At 43.7% G+C, this 23,652-nt stretch overlaps 2 protein-coding genes across 6 annotated transcripts in view; both read right to left on the bottom strand.

Annotated features, from left to right (window-relative positions):
• The window catches only part of arap3 (ArfGAP with RhoGAP domain, ankyrin repeat and PH domain 3), a 36,389-nt gene that overhangs the window by 8,861 nt on the left and 3,876 nt on the right, over positions 1 to 23,652 (bottom strand). Inside the window, exons 2-26 of one of the 2 annotated variants that reach the window (XM_074649508.1) lie at positions 19,925 to 20,087; positions 18,787 to 19,719; positions 17,722 to 17,762; positions 17,512 to 17,594; positions 17,284 to 17,330; positions 15,684 to 15,923; positions 14,849 to 15,001; positions 14,210 to 14,279; positions 13,859 to 13,979; positions 13,153 to 13,337; positions 11,749 to 11,855; positions 11,293 to 11,492; positions 10,127 to 10,212; positions 8,782 to 8,964; positions 8,263 to 8,404; positions 7,560 to 7,664; positions 7,256 to 7,412; positions 6,856 to 6,958; positions 6,576 to 6,774; positions 6,414 to 6,477; positions 6,165 to 6,328; positions 4,843 to 5,055; positions 4,511 to 4,616; positions 4,285 to 4,432; positions 4,139 to 4,207 (exon numbers count right to left, since the gene is read on the bottom strand). In XM_074649508.1, coding sequence (XP_074505609.1) covers positions 4,139 to 4,207; positions 4,285 to 4,432; positions 4,511 to 4,616; positions 4,843 to 5,055; positions 6,165 to 6,328; positions 6,414 to 6,477; positions 6,576 to 6,774; positions 6,856 to 6,958; positions 7,256 to 7,412; positions 7,560 to 7,664; positions 8,263 to 8,404; positions 8,782 to 8,964; positions 10,127 to 10,212; positions 11,293 to 11,492; positions 11,749 to 11,855; positions 13,153 to 13,337; positions 13,859 to 13,979; positions 14,210 to 14,279; positions 14,849 to 15,001; positions 15,684 to 15,923; positions 17,284 to 17,330; positions 17,512 to 17,594; positions 17,722 to 17,762; positions 18,787 to 19,719; positions 19,925 to 19,998 — 3,993 coding nt within the window. In that variant the 5' untranslated portion in view covers positions 19,999 to 20,087. The remainder of the gene's footprint in view (positions 1 to 4,138; positions 4,208 to 4,284; positions 4,433 to 4,510; positions 4,617 to 4,842; positions 5,056 to 6,164; positions 6,329 to 6,413; positions 6,478 to 6,575; positions 6,775 to 6,855; positions 6,959 to 7,255; positions 7,413 to 7,559; positions 7,665 to 8,262; positions 8,405 to 8,781; positions 8,965 to 10,126; positions 10,213 to 11,292; positions 11,493 to 11,748; positions 11,856 to 13,152; positions 13,338 to 13,858; positions 13,980 to 14,209; positions 14,280 to 14,848; positions 15,002 to 15,683; positions 15,924 to 17,283; positions 17,331 to 17,511; positions 17,595 to 17,721; positions 17,763 to 18,786; positions 19,720 to 19,924; positions 20,088 to 23,652) is intronic. The other variant, XM_074649509.1, reaches the window with a different exon arrangement.
• LOC141775815 (proteinase-activated receptor 4) overlaps positions 21,527 to 23,652 on the bottom strand; it is a 198,136-nt gene continuing 196,010 nt past the window's right edge. For 2 of the 4 annotated variants that reach the window (XM_074649531.1, XM_074649529.1), the window contains exon 3: positions 21,528 to 21,574. The gene's annotated coding sequence lies outside the window, so the exon portion shown is untranslated. Of the gene's footprint in view, positions 21,587 to 23,652 lie in introns of all 4 variants that reach the window. The other 2 variants (XM_074649532.1, XM_074649533.1) reach the window with 2 other exon arrangements.

Below are 23,652 nucleotides of genomic sequence, written 5' to 3'. Positions count from 1 at the left end.
TCAGTGAGAGAATTTACCTGTTTTTCTTCACGACATCAATCCTTTTCCCGTATTGACTACATTTTTGTCTCTACACAGCTGTATAAGATTTCAGATCTTGAATTACTTCCCATGTCTCTCTCAGATCACAGAGCGGTGACAGGTAGAATAACCATTCTCTCTATCCCAAAACGTGCAGCACGTTGGCGTTTTAACTCCACTCTACTGCAGAATGAAATCTTCCAAAATGAAATGAAAGAACATTTAGATGAATTTATTGCAATTAATAAACCGTCAGTGAATGATCCAGGTATTCTGTGGGAGGCATTGAAGGGATGAATCGGGGATAAAACAATTGGGTTTGCTTCCAATCTAAACAAATCTAGACTGCAGCATATTCAGAAATTAGAAAAAGACATCTCTGAAGTAGAAAATATGATGACCTTGAATGTTACACCAGAGTTGGTACTTAAGAGGGAGCTACTCCGTAAAGACCTCAATCATTTACTTACACATAGAGCAGACTTCCTCATGCATAGAACAAGACAAAATTATTATTTAAACGGTGCACAACCAAGTCACTTACTGGCACTAAAACTTAAAACCAGCGAAAGACTAGCAAATATAACTTCTATTAAATCCGCCACTGGTAAATTGTGTACAGACCCAATAGAAATCAATGATAACTTTAAGGCCTTCTACTCATCTCTATATACATCAGAGATAAATTACGACAGTCGATCCTGCGCTAGCTTTTTAAACCCACTGCAGCTTCCGCAGTTTTCTCAGGAGGATCGTGTTGTTCTTGATGCCCCTTTATCTTTACCTGAACTCCATAAAGCTCTCCTGTCAATGAACAAAGGCAAGTCACCAGGCTTAGACGGGTTACCTCCAGAATTCTATTTAGCCTTCTGGCCCCAAGTAGGACCTCTCTTATGGGATATGATTCTTTCTGCAATTTCTAAGGGTTCATTTTGCAAAAATAATAACATAGCCATTATCTCTTTACTTTTAAAAAAAGGCAAGGATCCACAGGATTGCTCAAATTATCGACCACTATCACTACTGAATACTGATATCAAGCTATATGCCAAAGCACTAGCCTCTCGATTGGAACCGCATATGAATTATCTCATTCATGAGGATCAGACAGGCTTTATCAAAAACCGCCTTGCCTCAGACAATCTACGCCGTCTTCTTCATATCATTGAGTTTTCTAATAACACTGACTGTTCAACAGCTATCCTTTCTCTCGATGCGGAGAAGGCTTTTGATCGCCTTGAGTGGCATTTTCTATGGTCAGTGTTACGCCGCATGGGCTTTGGTAATCATTTTATTACTATGATTCAAGTTCTTTACTCAAATCCCACTGCTATGGTATTGACGGGGAACATCTTTTCTAAACAATTCCTTGTATCTCGTAGCTCCCGCCAGGGCTGCCCTCTTTCTCCTTTGTTATTTGCCCTCTCTCTGGAACCTGTGGCCCAGGCTGTCCGACAATCAGTTAGCCATGAACCTATCAATATGCATAAAACTAAGCACTTTATTTCCCTATATGCCGATGATATATTACTATTTATTCAGGATGTCTCTCGGTCTCTTACCCATCTGCTAAATATATTCAATAGTTTTAGCCAGATCTCGGGATATAAAGTTAACTGGGCTAAATCTGCTTTACTCCCACTCAATGCTTCAGCAAGACAGTTGACCTCTATATCCAATATTCCGGTGGTTCAGAACATCAAATACTTAGGAGTGTCAATCTTCCCTTCAATTGCAAACATTATAAAAAACAACTACAACGTACTTGTGACAGAGATTGAAGCAGATTTACAAAGATGGAAAACCCTCCCATTATCATTCCATTCTCGCATCTCCACTATTAAAATGAATGTCCTCCCAAGAAGCAACTTTCTCAGCTCAATGGTACCTTTACAACCACCTAAAGACCACTGGAAAAAAATTAATTCTTTAATGTTGAGGTTTATATGGGGGAATAAAAAGTCAAGACTGAAACTATTAACTCTCCAAAGGCCAAAAGATGAAGGGGGCCTCGGTGTACCTAACTTCCAGTGGTATCATTGGTCGTTCGTACTGCATCCTGTCTCCAAATGGTTAAATCCTGCTTCTCGGGTGTCTTGGAGGCCAATGGAAGAGAACATGGTGCACCCTCACAGGTTACAAGACCTGATATACTCCAACATTCCACTCAAACAATCAAAAGACAAATTTGGCTCAATTATAACCGAAGTAATCTCTACCTGGCGTCTTGCCGAAAAGCACTGTAAAATTTTGTCTAACTGGTATCTTCACTCTCCCATTTTTAATAATGTTGACCTCCGTTTGGGTAGCCAACCAATTTCGTTTTCTCAATGGAGCAGTAAAGGGGTGCACACTTTTGGTGACATCTATGGTCCTCATGGCCTACAAGCATTCCAAGACATCCAGAAACATTTTAATTTACCTGGTTCATCATTCTTTTTCTATCTTCAACTCCGCACAGCGATGCGCACTTATGGTGTGCCTTGGAACATATCTCTTCCCATACATGCATTTCACACAGCTCTTACCAGCCCTAGTGGACTGGTCTCGAAAATATACTCTATCTTACATAAGGCCTCCTGTAAGCCACTAACTATTGACAGACTGTGGAAGACGGACCTCTCTCCAAATAACTCCAACCTAAATTGGAAGCTAATCTGGCAGAACATCCAACTATCTTCCAGGAACCCCAACCATCAAGTTATACATTTCAATTTCATACACAGAACATATTTCACCCCCCACATATTGCATAAATTTAAAGCTTTACCATCACCAAACTGCACCTTATGCAATCAAAATGCATTAGGTACTTTTTTCCATATGGTTTGGGGGTGTCCAAGGGTTGCAGAGTTCTGGAAAAAGGTTGCAGAGATGCTATCAAACATATTGTCAAATACAATTCCTTATTCACCTGAAGTCCTGTTACTTAATGACAGCTCCAACCTGGAACTCTGTGTTAAGCAGAGACGTCTCTGGTTAGCTGGCCTTACAGCTGCAAAACGACTAATAGCTTGCAGATGGAAAGCTCCACATTCTGTCAATATACAAAGATGGCTTCTTGACTTCTTAGATATAGCAGGTATGGAACACTGGGCTGCAAACATGCATTTGGCAAAAAGGGAAAATATATCACATTGGAAACAAGCAATCACTACAATTAAATCCTTCATATAATTGTTCTCCGTGTCCCAAAGGTCTAGGGTGGGTGGGATGGGAGGGAACCAAAAGGGAGGGATTCGGGGGTGGAGGGAGGGGGGCGCAGAAGTTTTTATTTAAATGACTTTTTGTTGTTGTTTGTTGTTATTTTCCTTCTTCCTGTTTGTTTGTTTTTTTTGTTTTTGTTTTTTCATTTTCTTTTTTCTGTAGCTGCTTGCCAATTCTGTATTGATTAGTACATGGAAATTTGTGATTATATATATATATATTTTTTACTCTATTGGTGATCTATCAATTTGTAACCCCACCCTATGTAATTTTGCTTAAATACCAATAAAAAATTGATCACAAAAAAAGAAAAAGGTAAAAAGAAAAAATCAGAAAAAAGGCCCCAAATTGTCCGAAAAAATTAAAAAGTCAGAAAAAAAGTCTGAAACGGTAAAAAGAAGGAAAAAGAAATAAAAAGTCAGAAAAATGTCTGAAAATAAGTTTTTTTTTTTGGAAAGTCAGAAAAAAAGTTGTCAAAAACTCAAAGTACTCAAAGTACATTTAAAAAAAAAAAGTCAGAAAATTGTAAAAAGTAAATAAAAAAATTTAATAAAAAAAGTTTTCATACTTTTTTTTTTATTGGGTTTTTTTTTAGTTTAAAAAAAGTATTTTTTTTTTTTTTAAAAAGTCAGAATTTTATTTTTAAAAAAACCCCAAAAAGTCTTTAATAAAAGGAAAAAAAAAGTCCTAAAAGATTCCGAAAAGTTTTTTAAAAAAAAGTCAGAATTTTATCTTCTTTTTTTTTTTTAAGTCTGAAAATTGTCAGAAAAAAAACATGTATATGATGTGCGTGATGGTGCCGTCCTGAGTACCTGCGTGTTTTAAAGGATTTAGTGATGCTAGTATTAATAAGTATGTGTAGTTATATATATATATATATACAGTATATATATATGTGTGTCGTGAGTACCTGTGTGTCCGTCCAGGTGGTGATGAGGCTGATTTCCAGCTCGATCTGAGTCTGATGCTCCTCGTCGATCTGAAACAGGAAGTTGACAGAGTTTGTTCAGGTTTTAGAACACAGAAGAAGACGAGTGGACTCGGAGGAGTACTCACATCGAAGACGTACAGGTAGTTGTCTATCAGGTCCTCTACGATCTTCACCTCGTGCACTCCTTTCCCGTCAGTCTGGAAGAGGCTGGGAGCGAACAGCAGCGACAGGTTCTTAGTGCACATCTGGTTCAGATCGGCACACTTCTGGACTCTGACGAGGAAGGACATGAGATTATTAACAACAGCTAACAGCTAACAGCAGCCTGCTGGGTCCAGAGTCAGAGCTCACCTGTACAGGTGACTGATGAGAGCAGCCAGAGTGGTCCTGTTGACTCGAGGAAGACTCCGGATAATCTCTTTGTAGCGGTCCAGCCTCAGACTCCTCTGAGGGATTTCTGTAATTTTACAGTTATGATTATTATTATTATTCGTTGTTCAGCGGTCAGGTGTTTAAACAACGAGGAAGTGAACGATGTTAAGGTAAAAGTTAAGGTACTTATAGATGAGTCTATCTTTATGGAGTCAATCACTGATCTCACTGATCAATAACACCTGATAACATCGGTTCTGGTCTGGACCAGCCCTCAGACTGGACTCTGGACTAAAGTGAAGTGGACTCACTGGCGGCGCCCTGCCACAGCGGGTGGAGGTCGGCCATGAAGATGGGGTCGTCGACCTCTCTGAAGAACCTCTTGAGGACGTCCGTCACGTCCTCGATGAAGTGGTCTCCGATCCGCAGTTTGACGATCCGGGCGTCTTTACGGAACTCCTCCATCAGGAGCTTAATCCTGGATTTGGCCCCGTTCTTCCTGTAGATCCCCTCGTGGACCAGACCTGCAGAGCATGCTCACAACGTCACTCAGGACCGAGTATTTAAAATACTAAATATAAATATTTAATCACAATTAATTAATCTCATATTTTGTATCTGTTCTAAATGAACCTTAAAGGGAGATTTATCAAGTATTTAATCCTCTTATCAACATGGGAGTGGACTAATATGCTGCTTTATGTAAATGTATGTATATATTTATTATTGTAAATCAATAAACACAAATCAATGACAGTTATTGATCCAGAAACCCTCACAGGTACTGCATTTAGCATAAAACAATATGCTCCAATCATAACATGGCAAACTGCAGCCCAACAGGCAACAACAGCTGTCAGTGTGTCAGTGTGCTGACTTGACTATGACTTGCCCCAAACTGCATGTGACTTTTTTTGTACATTATTCGGAAATTGTTTTAGAACAATTTTCAGACATTTTTTGGACTTTTTTTTCGGATATTTTTCAGATATTTCTTTTGACGTTTTTCTGACTTTTTTAAAATCATTTCAAAAGAAATTTTTGCGAATATTTTTCTGACTTTTAAAAAAACAAACATTTTTCAAACTTTTTTTCAGATATTTCTCAGACCTGTTTCTGACATTTTTTGGATAATTTTCAGACTTATTTACTTTTTACTTTTACTTTATTCCTTTATTTTACTTTACTTACTTTTTGGGGATATTTTTCAGACTTTTTTGGACATTTCTCAGACTTCTTTTCTGTTTTTAAAAAAAAATAATTTAATAATTTTTTGGATAATTTTGGGAGAAATTTCAGACTTATTTTCATCCTTTTTCTGACTCTTTTTGACTGTTTTCCGCCAATTTTTTGGGATATTTTTCAGACTGTTTTTCAGATTTTTTCTGAGACTTTTTTTCTGACATGTTTTATTATCGCGTTACCTTTGACAGCCCTACTTTTATTACATGTTTAATGTAAACATGTATTCCATGTGATTAACAACGTGATGAGCAGTTTAACGTCAGTCAGTTTGGGGTTGTGACACGTTTCCTGTCCTCAGGTCGTTATAACAACACAATCTCATAACCTGTTTAAATCAGTGTAATTAGAGTGCTGCTGCGGGAACATCTGGACTCAGAGTCTTCCTCACCGTACTGAGTGATGAAGGCGAGGCAGCTATCCACGATGATGGGGATGTCGTTCCTGCTCAGCTGCTGCTCCCTCAGAGTGTTTCCTTTACCGCCGGCCGCTCGCTGGATGTCCGAGTACCACAGAGAGAAGTCGGTCCGGCCGACGCCCTGCAGGTGGAGAGTCCTGACGGAGACAGGAAACCATAAGGGGACATTAGATCCAGACCACATAGATCCAGACCACATAATCTGGAGTGTCTTCTTCTCACCTTCCTTTCTCCACCAACACCAGGATGTCCTTCTTGTCGTGGTTGTCGGTCTCGGAGGTGATACCTTCAGAACAAACAGAGACAGGTTTATTTAAATCCATCAGACAAACCAGGACCAGGACCAGGACCAGGACCAGGACCAGGACCAGGACCAGGACTCACTGAGCTCCTGCAGGCGGTTCAGGTTGATGATGTCCTCCGCTGCTCCGTCGTTTCCGGGACAGATGAAGAGGTTGGACTTCTGCAGGACGAAGTAGGCCTCCTTCCACTGCTGAGGGTCCAGCATGGCTCGGTATCGCAGCAGGCCCACCCGCTCAAACGCCCGGGTCAGCAGGCAGTGACAGCTGAGGGGGGTCGTCGCCTGGTGGGGACGGACAGGACAGTTAGTGGAGACGGTCGAATGAAACAGGACACAAAGGGGGACAAGAAGTGCATGTCAGACCTTCCCGATGGATCTGGTCCAGCTGTGCAGCGCGTCGGCCGTCTCCAAACCAAACTGATAAAGTTTCTCTGAAGTCAAATACAACTCGAAGGTGTAACGAAACCTGAGGAGGACAGACCCAGAGACAGCGTCTCCATGTGGACATCAAGTTCAACATGTCATGAGTGAATAGAGAGGTGAAGCCCCGCCCCTTCCTGTGGACCACCATGGGACCTTAGAAAATCCCCGTCACCAACACTAGCTAGCTAACTTTCTAAATGTTCAAACATCGTCTGAGTGATTCATGGATCAATTCAAACACGATCAATAAATATTTGTCTCTCTCCGTTGACTACCGTTCATATTCTTTCTGAAACAGGAAGGGGCGGGGCTTCACCGGTCTATAAACTAGAGTGCCTACCTGTCGATGAAGCCGTTGTTGTTGTTGGAGGCGTCGGGTCGAGTGACGCCCAGACACACGATGTCTTTAACGCTGATCTGCATGCAGGGATCAGCCGAGCGGTCCGACTCGTACAGGAGCAGAGATTGATCCACCGAGCACCAGAACTTCTGGAAGTCTGACCACGAGACGAAGACACATTTGGTCATGAATTACCTTTAGTTAAGAATCACCTGGACTTGTTCCTGATAATCTGCTGCGTTCATTAATCTGGTTCTGTTTCAGTGAAACGGGTCCATTAGATTAGAACTCCTCCTCCTCCTACCTTCTCTGGTCTTCCTGGACAGCGTCCCCCTGTGGACAGAGCTGGACTTGTAGAGGTAACCAGACTGAAGGACGGGCTGCATGATCTCATCGTAAACACCCGGGTCTGATGGGAGAACATGAAACAGGAAAAGAAAGACAAGTTAATAAAATCAAAGAAACATCAGGTTGATGTTAGAGTGAGTCTCCTGACTGTGGTCCTGGTCCTGGTCCTGGTCCTGGTCCTGACTCTGCACTCCTGTGCTGACCTCAGTCAGTAGAATAAAAGTCAGTGAGTTTCTCTGCTAACTGAAGCAGCTGTAACACGATAAAAGCCTCCCTGCAGGAACACAGCTGACATCACCTCAGCTGACATCACCTCAGCTGACCTGGAGTCTCCATCCTCGGTTTTTGTCCGTCTCCATCTTTGTTTTTTTGCAGCCAGAAGTGACACGAGAGGTTGGAGCTAAATTCAACTGAATACTGATTAAGACCTTTTTAGGCGACCAAAATGTTTGATTGTTTCAATGATTGTGAATCGTTAGGTTGATGATAATAGTGCTAATAGAAACGTTTGGTGTTTTGGAGCCTAAAGTACAGATACCAGTAGAGACCAGTAGAGACCAGTAGAGACCAGACCTGATGTAGAGACCAGTAGACACCAGTAGAGACCAGTAGAGCCCAGACCTGATGTAGAGTACAGTAAAGACCAGTAGAGACCACACCTGACGGCGTGCAGCGCTCCAGCAGCTGATGATGTCGTTGGCAGCCGTTGGCGTCGGCGGCGAGGCGAGCTGACTCCGCCTCCGAGAAAATGTGAGTGACAGTTTTCAGAAGAGTCTGTTCAGAGACCGCCGTGCACAAGACCTGGTGATGAGACAGAGAGACATGGACTGAGAGACAGACAGAGAGACCAGATAAAGTCCTCTATCATGCTTTAATCATCTGACAGACTCCAGCTCAGTGTTAGAACCTGGTAGTGGTCTGGAGACTATCTGGTCTGGGGTAGTGATGGGGGGGTAGAAAGCTCAGTGTTAGAACCTGGTACTGGTCTGGAGACTATCTGGTCTGGGGTAGTGATGGGGGGTAGAAAGCTCAGTGTTAGAACCTGGTACTGGTCTGGAGGCAGACTATCTGGTCTGGGGTAGTGATGGGGGGTAGAAAGCTCAGTGTCAGAACCTGGTAGTGGTCTGGAGACTATCTGGTCTGGGGTAGTGATGGGGGGTAGAAAGCTCCGGTCTGACCTTGAGTAGCTCCTCCTGGGTGCTGAACGCCGGGTGGGGGACGCGGTATCGTCCCTCTCTGTACTTCTGGGAGATGAAGTCCCTCCTCTGGTTTGGGGGGGCGTCACAGTCCAGCTCCTCCGACACCGACAGACGAGCCCCCCAGAACTCGTTGGCCCGGTCGTTCCCCAACATAATGAACAGCTGGAAGAGACACAGCTGCTGAGAGACACTGAGGGGACACTGAGGACACTAAAGAGACACTGAAGAGACAATGAGGAGACACTGAGGACACTAAGGAGACATTAAAGAGACACCGAAGACATTGAGGAGACACTGGAGAGACACTGAGGAGACACTAAAGAGACACTGAAGACACTGATGGGAAACTGAGGAGACACTAACAACACTGAAGACACTGAGGAGACAGTGAAGACACTGAGGAGACACTGAAGAGACACTGAAGACACTGAGGAGACACTGAGGGGACACTGAAGACACTGAGGAGACACTGAGGGGACACTGAAGAGACACTGAAGACACTGAGGAGACACTGAGGGGACACTGAAGAGACACTGAAGACATTGAGGAGACACTGAAGACACTGAGGAGACACTGAAGAGACACTGAAGACACTGAGGAGACACTGAGGGGACACTGAAGAGACACTGAAGACATTGAGGAGACAGTGAAGACACTGAGGAGACACTGAAGAGACACTGAAGACACTGAGGAGACACTGAGGGGACACTGAAGAGACACTGAAGACACTGAGGAGACACTGAGGGGACACTGAAGAGACACTGAAGACATTGAGGAGACACTGAAGACACTGAGGAGACACTGAAGAGACACTGAAGACACTGAGGAGACACTGAGGGGACACTGAAGAGACACTGAAGACACTGAGGAGACACTGAGGGGACACTGAAGAGACACTGAAGACATTGAGGAGACACTGAAGACACTGAGGAGACACTGAAGAGACACTGAAGACACTGAGGAGACACTGAGGGGACACTGAAGAGACACTGAAGACATTGAGGAGACACTGAAGACACTGAGGAGACACTGAAGACACACTGAGGAGACATTGAAGACATTGACAAGACAATGAAGACACTGAGGAGACACTGAGGAGACACTGAGGAGACACTGAAGACACTGAAGACACTGAGAAGACACTGAGGAGACACTGAAGACATTGAGGAGACACTGAAGACATTGAGGAGACACTGAAGACACTGAGGAGACACTGAAGACATTGAGGAGACAGCTGCTGAAGCCACTGGAATAATTAACTAAATGTAACTCGAGTTCTATGAGCTCCGGCTGGTTCTGGTTCTGGTTCTGGTTCTGGTCTCACCTGGACGATCTCGTTGCTCCAGACGCTGGTGTCCAGTTTCAGACTCTGGACCTTGGAGACCATCGTCCCCAGACCTCTATGCTGGCCTAGACACACACACACACACACACACACACAGTGAGGACAGGCTGGAGGACGCTGTCTTTATCTATCACATGTTTGGACATTCATGTCCCTCACATATATATTATATTATAAGAATGTTCTGAACTCAGGTCCTGGTCTGCTGTTAAGTCCAGAACCTTTTACTGGACCAGTGTGTTTCTACAGTTCTTCCTGTTTAACAAACACTTGTTTGTCTCCCAACTGGACCTGATCTCCATCCAGCCCCTCTGTGATGACCTGGACCACCGACTGATCGAGACCAGACCACCGACTGATCCGGACCAGATCACCGACTGATCCGGACCAGACCACCGACTGATCCGGACCAGATCACCGACTGATCCGGACCAGAACACCGACTGATCCGGACCAGACCACCGACTGATCCGGACCAGACCACCGACTGATCCGGACCAGACCACCGACTGATCCTGACCAGACCACCAGATAAATACAGGCTACATCCACACGAATAGGTTTTAATATTTGGGCCGTTAACGTGATAATTACACGTTAACGCAAATTCATTTTAACGCCACTAATTTCTTTAACGCGTTAACATAACTTGTGATTTTTAGGTTGTAGCGACTCAGTTTTAAAGTTAGAGTGATAAATTGAAAAATGTCAAAAGAAATTCAGAAAAAAGTCCAAAAACTGTCCGAAAAAAGTCTGAAAAACATCCGAAAAATTTTCGAAAAAAGTCAGAAAAAGGTCTGAAAAAGGTCTGAAAAATGACAGAAGTATGGTAGAAGAAATGTCAAAACTATTTTCGAAAAGAATCCCAAAAAAGTCTAAAAAGTGTCCGAAAAAAGTCTGAAAGATTATGAAAAAGTCTTAACAATTTTACGAAATATGTCCGAAAGATGTCTGATAAGAGCGTTAAATACTTGACAAATCTCCCTTTAAGGTACATTTTGAACAGATTAAAAATGTGAGATTAATTTGTGATTAATTTGTGATTGATTGTGATTAAATATTTGAATGGATTGACAGCTCTAGTATAATCTAATCTAGTCTAACCCTGGAACCTGGATCCAGGTCTCAGGTTCGGGTCCAGGTACCTGCACAGTTCTTGCAGATGACCACACACAGGTTGATGGAGGCCCAGTCCGGGTTCAGGGCCTTGCAGTCGGCACACATCCTGTTGGACCGGTTGGACCAGATCTTCTCGGCCACCTCGTAGTCCGACAGCGTCTCGGCGATGGCTTCCTGCAGCGCCTCCATCCAGTCCCGCTTCTCCCGGTCCGACTCCGCCGTGAAGCTGAGGAGGAAAGGTCGCCACGGCAACGGCGTTTTAAAGACACAACGTTTTCAATGTTGACGTTAAAACAGACTGAAGGGACGTCCTGCAGGGAGTCAGCTGTTAGTCTGGCCTCATCAACACAGCTCTGAACTCTGCTACAGGACTCACATCCTTCAGATCCTATTGTTAAACGGAGACTTTGAACACACCACCAGCAGGTTAATGATGGCTCATGGTCCTGGTGACGGTGTTAGTAGGAGGAGAGCAGTGATACCTGAAGGTTTTGTACGGCGTGATGAGTTCGAAGCTCTTGTGTTTTCCGTCTCTGATCGTCGCTCCTCGAGCTTCGATCACCGTGATGCCGATTCCATTATGAAAACACTGCAGACACAAAGTTCACTCGTTCATCCAGCTGGTCGAACTCTAAAACTGTTACTGAGAGTCTGAGCTGACAGACGTAGACGTCATATATCATAGATCATCTCCCTAGTTCCCTCCACCAACAGGAAGTGATCATCTCCCTGGTTCCCTCCACCAACAGGAAGTGATCATCTCCCTGGTTCCCTCCACCAACAGGAAGTGATCATCTCCCTGGTTCCCTCCACCAACAGGAAGTGATCATCTCCCTGGTTCCCTCCACCAACAGGAAGTGATAAAAAAATTCGGGAAAACGTGCAAAAAAAAAGTTTGAAAATGTCTGAAAAAGAGGATGACATTTTTTTTTTTTAAAGTCTGAAAAATGTCAAAAAAAATCGGAAAATCACCGAAAAAATGTCTGAAAAACGTCCGAAAAATTTACAAAAGTCCAAAAAAAGTCCCAAAAATCGAAAAATCTCTGAAAAAAAGTTTGAAAAATATTTTTAAAAAAGTCTGCAAAATGTCCGAAAAATAAGTCTGAAAAAAGTGTGAAAAACGGCAAAAAAATTTTCAAGACATGTCAAAAAAATCGTAAAATCACCGAAAAAACGTCAGAAAAATGTTCGAAAAAGTAAAAAAAGTCTGAAAAACGTCAGAAAAATTTCACTAAAGCTTGTATTAACCACAGACCTTATTTTTGACATCTAACTAAAACCACATTGATTTCCAGATATGTAAAACAGGAAGGGACATCATACTGACTCATTCCTGCAGCTCTCTATTAGAGTCGGCATCTTGACGGAAGCAGAGAACAGCTCATGATCGTAGAAAACTACTGGAACTACTGAAACTACTGGAACTACTGGAACTACTGACTTTTCACGAGAAACAGATTGAACTATTTTGAATGATTTTTTTGTTGTCAACGTTGTTGTGATAATGACACATTAACGCAAATTCATTTTAACGCAACTAATTTCTTTAAGACATTAACACAACTTGTGATTTTTAGGTTGTAGCAGCTCAGTTTTACAGCTGGAGGAAAAACGTGAAAAAAAAAGGCCGAAAAATGTCAGAAAAAAATCAAAAAAGCTTGTGTTAACCACAGACCTTATTTCAGACATCTAACTAAAACCACATTGATTTCCAGACGAGGAAACAGGAAGTGACATCATACTGACTCATTCCTGCAGCTCTCTATTAGTGTCGGCATCTTGACAGAAGCAGAAAACAGCTCATGATTGTAGAAAACTACTGAAAGAACTCTTTTGAATGATTTTCTTGATAAGATGGACGTGTTATCGGTGTCACCTGTTCTCACCTGTTCACTCTTGTAGATCCAGATCTGCTCCGTGTTGATGGCGGCGTACACTTTGGACTTGGTCCCCTTCAGCTCCAGGGCGCCGTGTCTCTGACAGTGAGACCCGGGACCGAAGTGGCGCCGACCGAACACAAGCTGATCTCTGACGTGTTCCTGCAGCGTGGCGACCCAGCGCCGCCTCAGCACTGACGGACAGACAGACAGACATCAGCTTTAAGGACTCATCAACTATCATCAAACCTTCTGCTTTATTATTTATTATTATTATTATTATTATTATTATTAATATAGAAAAACATGTTGATCTGATGTCGGATCAGATTACTCAGTACCGGGTCAGAACCCCCGCTGCTGTAGATGATACTGATGATCAGCTCCAGTTCTGTCTCTGAAACACACCTGAATACCTTCTGTTACTTCCTGTCTCACCCCGCAGAAATAAAACCCTCCTCTGTTGTCTGTAGAGAGCTGGTTCTGAATGCGGCAGGTTAGTTAGTGGGTCAGTCTTTGTCTGTCCTGTCACATGACCTGCTGAGACTACACTCTGTTTGTGTCCTCTTGTCTCTGAGACAACGCTGGACGACAAAGGAAGTCAAGTTTCACTCTCAGCGTTATAATAAAATAACAATATCTGAGGATCAGAGGTGAGAAGCTGTCCCCACGTTGAACTATAATAAATATAAATATGTGTGTTTTCTTGATCTACCTTCACTATCCGTCCTGAAGACAAAGATCCGGTGACTCGTCACCACTTCAAACTTGTTGTCTTTGGCTGGGCGGGACATCTGGATGGCAGCTATTGGGACGACTCCTTTAGGGTAGACGTCCTGAAACACACAGCAGGTGAGACGATGTGATCCAGACTAGAGAGTTGGTTCACTGAGACTGAGGAGGTCTTCAGAGACCACTATGTGGACTCGTCGTTTCATCTAAACGTTCAGCAGCATCGTCAGACGGTGAAGACGTTTATCAACGTTAGTTAAAGGGACGGCTGAGTTCCTGGTTAGTTCAGGTCCTCTCTCGTTAACATATTTCATATTTTGTTCCTCCTTCCTACCTTCTCACTGCCGAAGTACATCAGGTTTTTGCCGTCAAACTTCACGTAGCGCTTCTGGAAAACATAGTTCCTGAAAAATATAAAAACACGTCACGTCCAGACACAGTCACACGATCACTTCTATAACAAAAATACAAAGACACAAAGATACAAATGCATAGAGACACAAAGATACTAAAAGATACAAAGACAAAGATGCAAAGCCACAGAGACACAAAGATACAATGATACAAAGATGCAAAGCCACAGAGACACAAAGATACAAAGACACAAAAACAAAGAGACAAAGATACAAAAAATATACAAAGACAGAGACAAAGATACAAAGACACAAATGCACAGAGACACAAAGATAAAAAGATACAAATACACAAAGATACTAAAATATACAAAGACAAAGATACAAAGTTACTTAAAGATACAAGGACACAAAGACACAAAGATACAAATACACGGAGACACAAAAAATATACAAAGACAGAGACGCAAAGATACTAAGACACAAACACAGATACAAGGGTACACAAAGACAGAGACAAAGAAACAAAGATAGAAAGATACAGAGACACAAAGATACAACGATACCAAGAAGAACTTTGTTGGTTTAAAGAGAAATAGGAGGAAAAGACAAACACACACCGAGTGGAGGATGAAGAAGAAGAAGAGGAGGAAGAGGAGGAGGAGGAGGAGAGGAAGGTGACGAGGCAGAGGCAGCTCTTCAGGAGGGAGGAGACACAAGGAGGAGCAGTGAGGAGGAGACGCAGCACAGCAGCCAGCGCTGACCTCTGACCCCTGACAAACACACACAGGACAGAACAGGAAGGAAGGAGTGTGTGATTCGGCTGCTGTGATTGGTCAGGTGAGAATATGGGAGGAGCTCCAACATCTTTCATCCTCGTCTGTGGACTAGTGATGTCACGGCGAGGACATTTTCTCCCACCGGTCCATAAACTCATCACAACACCGGTGTTACCGATCACACCGGACATTTTATAAGAAGAGATGACGCTGAATATCTGTCGGGTGGCCTCTCCGGTCGAGGTTTCCACTTACGCCGCTGCGCCGTGCACACCGGCTGTGACGGCTCCGTCCACGCGGCGATTGCCTCATTAACATTATGGCGTTGGGTTTAAATCTGAAATATTGCCAAATAGGCGCTTTTTCTTTGACACCAAACCCTCCGCCATCGTCTTGTCTGTCAACTCTCTCTCGTCCCGTGAAAAGTGTGTGAAATTTGATGTTAGTTTAAAAGTTTCTAGTTTCCAGAGGCGGCGAGTCGCGCCGGACGCCCCTGATTTACATAAAGTAGCCGAAACCTCAACTTTATGCAATTGAACAGCGGCCGACCTGACGGCCCGTTTCTTGAATCGCGCCGCCACAGAGACAATTACATGAACAAATGAACAAAAGAGGTTAACAGTGACCCTCCCGCACCGCCACACAACCTTCGCCGCAGCGCCTGAATCAAACGCACCCCTGTGGAGACAGCTTGTCCAGCCAGCCGCTGATGATGGGCGGGGCTCTCTCGGTCAGGGAGGTGTAGCTGGCGTAGGGGGAGATGGTCAGGTCCTCGTCGGCCTCGGAGGGGAAGGTGTGGGTGGGCAGCGAGAGGTAGCGGACGGGGGGGGGAGGCTCTCCGACGGTGCTGTAACCCTGAGAGTCTCCGGAGTGAAGAGCCTGAGACAAACGCCTCGTCCACGACAACTTCTGAAACCTGAAGTACAAATAAGACATTATTTAACTGCTTCCTGTAAACTCTTTTATTTTGAAATCTGTGGACAGATCATTTACTTTTTGTAATCAGCAGATAAAAAATAACTGCTCATCATTTTGTCTCTAAAATGTGGTCTAACCATCATAACCATGACGACGTCATACTAAAACCTGATGAATAAGGTTAATTAACGCTCCAAACTAGATTTTGTCGAGGAAAAACTGTCATGTCCATTTTCAAAGGGGTTCCTTGACCTCTGACCTCCAGATATGTGGGTTGTTGTCCAAAACAATGTCCAAATAAAGTCAGAAAAAAGTCAGAAAATAGTAAAAAAAAAAAATAAATCCAAAACATTTTCCCAAATAATACTGAAAAATGTACAAAAAAGAAATATAAAAAATTCTCTGAAAAAAAGTCAGAAAATTGTCCAAAAAATGTCTGAAAGAGAAGTCAGAAAAACTTCAGAAAAAGAAGTCAGAAAAATGTCCTTAAGAAATTCTGAAAAATTAAAAAAAAAAAGTCAGAAAAAAGTTTAAAAAAAAATAGAAATCCGAAGAAAATCGAAAAATGTCCCCAAAAAATGACCAAAAAAGTCAGAAAATTGTAAAAACAAAAAAAAAAAAAAACGAAAAATTTCCCCATATAATTCTGAAACATGTTCAAAAAAAATATGAAAAAAATATGAAAATTGTCAAAAAAATGTCCGAAAAAAGTCTGGAAAATGTCCGCAAGAAAGGGAAGAAATGTCCGATATTGGTATCACATGAAACTATGAATCCTGATGAATTCATCGGTACCAACCATGTCAGACTAGCTGGTCATGAAGGAGGTTAAATAACACTCCAAACTAAAATTTGTCGAGGAAAAACTGTCATGTCCATTTTCAAAGGGGTCCCTTGACCTCTGACCTCCAGATGTGTGAATGTAAATGGGTTCTATGGGTACCCACGAGTCTCCCCTTTACAGACATGCCCACTTTATGATAATCACCTGCAGTTTGGGGCAAGTCATAGTCAAGTCAGCACACTGACACACTGACAGCTGTTGTTGCCTGTTGGGCTGCAGTTTGCCATGTTATGATTGGAGCATATTGTTTTATGCTAAATGCAGTACCTGTGAGGGTTTCTGGATCAATATCTGTTATTGATTTGTGCTGTTCATTGATTTACAATAATAAATATATACATATATTTACATAAAGCAGCATATTTGTCCACTCCCATGTTGATAAGAGTATTAAATACTTGACTAATCTCCCTTTAAGGTTCATTTAGAACAGATAAAAAGGTGTGATTAATTTGTGATTAATCAGGATTAACTACTTTAATTGATTGACAGCCCTATTAAAAACTAAACTTACCCATGATCCTCTGCATGTTTGTCCTCCCACCTCCTCGTCTCTCTTTCCTGCAGGATTAAATATTAAATGAGCACATTTCTATCATCACAGACTGGAGATATTACTTAATTATTATTATTATTATTATAAATTGAATCCCAACATGCATTCAGGAACTGATCTTTATCGACCTAACAACGTCTTAGTGAGGAGGAAAAAGGAGGAGAGTTGAGTATCTTTCTGTCTCACCTCACTGATGTTAGGATTTCTTCTGGTTTGGAAAACAGTCTCACAGTACGGGCTGATCTCCTCCTCGGGGTCGTCTGTTGAAGCTGTGGAACACAAAGAGTTAACTGTAGCATGGATGGTACATCAGGTTCTATAAGACCAGGATCCAGATTTAACTGGTTTTACTGTGAACATGCATCGTGTTTCCATCAGCAGTCAGTCTGTTCTCACCTCTGGCTGATCCTGAAGAGTTGTTACTTAAAGTGCTGCCACTGAAAACACACACAGACAAATAAACGTTCAATAATCGACTTAAAGACTCACTAAAGTAGTTTGTATCTGTGCAGGTGGAGGTATCCTGACTTCTAGTCCTCAGTGTGGGCTAACTATGAAATAAATATAGAGGACGGAACCTGTCTAAATAAATGAATGAATAAATATGTCATTAAATGCAGCAAAAATAATATTAAAAATAAATGTAGCCATTAATTATTTAAATAAAATGTGACATAAATTGATATTTGTTTTATTTATATTTGTATTAATATTTATTTATTTACTCATGTTTTTTATTTATTTATTTTTGCATTTATTTTTCTATTTATTTATGATGACACAGGTTGAGTGACAGCCCCCTCATTTGCATAATGAGGCAGAAATGTATAAAGAAATGAAAACAAAAATAAATACGTTTGGGGAAATAAATAAGGTGAAATGCAAAGGGAAAATCATGCAAAAATAAATACATAAATACATACATACATTTAAAAACAAATATAAAATATATATTTTTTAAAATGCATAAATAAATAACATATTTTAAAATATATAACTAAAAAATAAATGCAAAAATTAATAACTGAATTTAAAAAATACTAAAAATGAATACATAAACAAATAAAAGGGAAAATTACACAGAAAACTAAATAAATAAGGGAATTAATACAAAGAGAAATAAATAAAGAAACAAATTAAAACAAAAATATCAAGTTATGTCACATTTTATCAATTAATTAATGGCTACATTTATTTTTTATAATATTTTTGCTGCATTTAATGACATATTTATTTATTTACTGAGTTATTCATTTATTTTTGGTCAAACCTGGGAACATCTTAGGATCCTGATGAACGCCACAGACATGACAATAAAGTTCTTCTTAATACTTCAACAGAACCAGAACCAGAACCAGAAGGTTGGTCCATCGTAGGGTGGGTACGGTGATAACATGGATGTATTCTGAGCTCAGCACATGTAAAGAAGCGGTCTAGAAACGCGTCTGGATGGCGACCCACCTGTTCCTCTCGGGCTTCCTGTCAGGTGTTAGTCTGGGCGGAGTCGGAGGAGCTGACGGCTGGCTGCAGTGACTCCTCCCTCCACCGGGGGCAGTAGAACCAGATAGAGTCCCCCAGTAGATCTCATTAGAGACCATCTCCATCCCAGCGGACCCAGAGAGCCTGCTGTGGTCAAGACCACCCGGACAGGAAGTCACAGGAAGTGTCTGGTCCTGCTCTGTCCGTACAGGTGAAGAAGAAGAGGAAGAAGGCGGGGACCCCTGGAACGTGGCAGGGGGGACCCCGCGGTTCAGCCTCGGAGGAACGGGAGGTAACCCTGGTGACCCTCCGGTGTCGGACAGAGACGAGCTACGACTGGCCCTCCTCCTCTCCGTCTGGTTCGCTCTGCAGCCGGGCGCGGTCGACCTGTCGGCGAGGTCAGAGGTCAACCTGTCTTCAGGTGTCAGACCCTCTAACACGGTGAAACAGATGGACTCCTGGGAGAGCCTCCTGGGCGGGGGCGGAGCAGGCTCTGGCGTTGGACAGAAGTGGACGGGCGCTGTCCTGCGGCGGTTGAAGACGGTTCTGGGTTTGGGGACCGGCTTCACCACGGGTCTGCTGCTGTCAGAGCCGGTCAGCATGGCGGCGAGGTTCGGAGCCGAGCTGTTCCTGAACGCCTCGAAGTTAACGGGTCCCGATGACTGGCGGGGCGATGCGACGCTGTGACCTCGCTCTGACGAGGGGATGTCCGTCACAGAATGACAGCGGTCACGCGGGAGATCGGTTCTCTGATTGGCTCTCTGACTCTCCGTCCTCTGAATGTGACTGACCAATCGTAGGATCCTCTTCCTGTGTCCCGTGGCGACGATACCCAGGCTCACCAAGGCGTCGTTGTCCAGGTGTGTGAAGTCTCCAGCCAATAGGAGGCCGGCTCGACGGAAGGTGTCCAGGTACCTGCAGGGAAGAAACATCATTACACTTACAGTAGCAGCAGACCAGAGATCAGCTTTGACTTCTCAACATGAAGTCAATGTTGATGCACGTTGTCATGGCGATAGAATAACGACATCATCAGCGTTTAGATTGGCTGTTCTGTCTGTCACCTCGATAAACAGCCTTTAGTTAATATGTATTTAATATTAAATCATCAACCTCTGACCTCTCCAGATGGATCGCTGACAGAAGCGTCTCAACCGGAGTGTTTCCATCCGGCGACGCCATGACGACCAACATGGGGTCTGGATGTTACTCGGTCTCCTCCGCGTTCAGGAAACACCGCGGCCATCGCTGACCTACAGCAGGGACAGACAGCAGCTGTCCATCTGGAGACAAGAGGACAAGAAGACAACAGTTAAACCACCAACAGCTTCACTATCTGACTGTGTAAACTCCAGGTTGATCTGCTGCAGAGGAGCTGCTGTTTTTATTGCTCTGAGATCTGAGATGGCATCACTGTGACCTTTGACCCCCACAGGTCACGACCGCCCCACAGCTCAAACCACAGAGACAGAACAAAACATGATGTCAGCGGGCGCACACAGCCACAGGATTGTTCCTCAGCGTCTGCAGCAGGATGACCTTTGACCTCTGGACAGACAGCCTGGAGGTTACAGAGAATCAGACAGAGAGGCACACACACACACACACACACATGTGTCATGTGACCGCGTCGAGTGGAGAGTTTCTAGTGAGGATTATTTATAGAAATGTTGAACAATGAGAATCATCAGGAACATATCAACATGTTATAATGATGATCTGAAGCTGAGAGTCAGAGAGAATAAAATAATCAGGACAGGAAGTGACACGCCTTCTTCCTCTCACTGCCTCAGGCCGTCATCTCCTGCTTTAATAATAATAATAATAAATCAGGTTTATACAGCGCTATTCAGAGTCCTCAGAGATGCTTTAACATCCTGTAAAATAAAATAAAAAACAACTAAGTTTAATCAACGTTTATAAATATTTTTTCTTTATCTCGTGTATTTTAACACAGAGAGACGGACAGGAAACAGGGAGTTCCTGAGGGTGTGTGTGTGTGTGTGTGTGTGTGTGACCTTGTGTATTTCCTGTAAATGTTGGAATGTGTTACGTTCTTCCTCCTCTGGTTGTTCAGTGGAGCCTCACTTTATATTAAACGTTCAAACTGCTGTTTGTTGGAGAGAATTTAATATTAATGAAAAATAAGTGAGTGATTGGCGTCGGGGTCTCTCGTCGCCCTGAAGGGGATTCTTTCACTACAATTACCCGCTATCTGCACATTATCCCGCTGATTACACGGCTACTTACTAGGGATGCACCGATACCGATACCAGTATCGGGTACCAGTATCGGGTATCGGGTCCGATACTGTGCTAACGTACTCGTACTCGCAAAACGGCTCCGATACCACTTTGCGGCAGCGTGACGTTAACCACTCGTCACCATCTTTCGGGTCCTATCGCACGTGCTTACGCTTCACCTCCCCGACGATGCGGGCGAGACGGGCTGGTGGTGCGCCTGACCCCGCGGGGCCTGGATCCCACCTCAGCCGGCGCGCGCCGGCCCTCACTTTCATTGAGCCACAGGGTTTTGCCTGCATCCACCACCTCGTATGCGGGACTCCCCAGCCTGCCGTGTCGCTCACACCCTCCAGCTGGCTGTTAACGAGGGTCTTTTGGCACAGAGAAGTACTCGTATCGGTACTCGGTATCGGCGAGTACCCAAATGTAAGTACTTGTACTCGCTCTGAAAAAAAACGGTATCGCTGCATCCCTACTACTTACTGAAGAAATCAATAATTTGACACAGAAACGGTCCGACACCAGAGCTGCGCCCATAGCTACGGTCTGTTATAGAGAAAGTACAGACCGCAGAACGCCGTGATTGACCAATCAGAATCGAGTATTCAACACAGCCATGAAATAAATAATGAATATACATGTATAATTAATATCATTATATTAAAGGTCCCATATCAGCTCGTTTTCAGGTTCATACTTGTATTTTGTGTTTCTGCTAGAACATGTTTACATGCTGTAATGTTACATACTGAATGAAATGAATACGCCTGTATTTACCCTCTCGCTCCGTTTTAGTGCATTTCAAGGGAATTGCAACGGAATTGTGTTGCTAGGCAACAGTTTGGGTCCATGTTTACTTCCTGTTAGCTGATGTTATTTCCTGTTTGTGCCTTCACAATAAGAGCACTACTATGATTGCTGGTGACAGGTTGACGGTGGTCTGAGAGAGAAGACGAGATTGAAAACTGTCTCAACTATTAAAACACAAACAAAGAGACGAGTCAGAACGAAACTAGAAGAGTAAAAATAACCTCTGGACACACGCACTCTGACGAAGGAGGAACAGGAAGTGAGTCACAGCAGCTTCCTCCTGTCGACCTGTTTCCTCCTCCAGGAGGACCCTCCACCACCCAGACCTCCACCACCCAGACCTCCTCCAAGAGGACCCTCCACCACCCAGACCTCCTCCAGGAGGACCCTCCACCACCCAGACCTCCTCCAGGAGGACCCTCCACCACCCAGACCTCCTCTCTGAATGATGATATATTGATGAAAACAGAATAAATGATTTTATTATAGAAGATGTATTTAACATGAAACAGATGTCATGACGCTGAACACTCCCTGTTTCCTCTGGTCCACTTCTCCCCAAACACCAACACACCCTTTCCTCTCCTCCTCCATCCCTCCATCTGTCCTTCCTACCTCCCTCCACTCCCTCATCATCATCATTAAAAACAGGTATCTGAACAGTCGTAGTGATCGTCTCGTTGTTGCTCCACAAATGATCATTTTCCTTCAGAGTGACTTCACTCCGTTAACGACCAGCAGCTCATTCTGGAGCTTTCTGCTGCTGCAGGTGGACCGACTGAGTTCACTAAAGGCCTGCAGACCTCCAGAGCTGCAAACCTGCAGACCTGCAGACCTGCAGACCTCCAGACCTCCAGACCTCCAGACCTGCAGACCTGCAGAGCTGACAATCAAAGTGAACGTGCCTCCCAAACAAAGATGTCTGTGACTCAACAACCGGAGGGAGGAAGACGGAGGAAGAGAGGAAGAGAGTGACCTTCAGTCTTCACCTCCACCGAGGAGGGAGGGATGACAACCAGGAAGTGAGAGAGGAATAAAAGAGAGAGAGCAGCAGCACCAGAAGGAAAGAACAGAGAGAGAGAGAGTAAAGGAGAGGGTGGGCGAGAGAGGCAGTATAATAACAGAGAGTCTCTATTGTGACCAACAGAAGGCTGATTGTTCCAGAGCTGTGACTGGAGCCACAAACTGGGAACTCTGGGTAACACCGAGAACACACCGAGAACACACTGAGAACACACCGAGAACACACCGAGAACACACCGAGAACACACCGAGAACACACTGAGAACTCTGGGTAACACCGAGAACACACCGAGAACACACCGAGAACACACTGAGAACTCTGGGTAACACCGAGAACACACCGAGAACTCTGGGTAACACTAAGAACACACCGAGAACACACTGAGAACTCTGGGTAACACCGAGAACGCACCGAGAACTCTGGGTAACACTAAGAACACACCGAGAACACACTGAGAACTCTGGGTAACACCGAGAACACACCGAGAACACACCGAGAACACACTGAGAACTCTGGGTAACACCGAGAACACACCGAGAACGCACCGAGAACACACTGAGAACTCTGGGTAACACCGAGAACACACCGAGAACGCACTGAGAACTCTGGGTAACACCGAGAACACACCGAGAACGCACTGAGAACTCTAGGTAACACCGAGAACGCACCGAGAACACACTGAGAACTCTGGGTAACACCGAGAACACACCGAGAACGCACTGAGAACTCTAGGTAACACCGAGAACACACCGAGAACGCACTGAGAACTCT

Source organism: Sebastes fasciatus, chromosome 10, assembly GCF_043250625.1.
Source record: "Sebastes fasciatus isolate fSebFas1 chromosome 10, fSebFas1.pri, whole genome shotgun sequence".
Lineage (NCBI taxonomy): Eukaryota > Metazoa > Chordata > Actinopteri > Perciformes > Sebastidae > Sebastes > Sebastes fasciatus.
The sequence above is the reverse complement of the archived record's forward strand: the minus strand, read 5'-3'. Positions and strand labels throughout refer to the sequence as shown.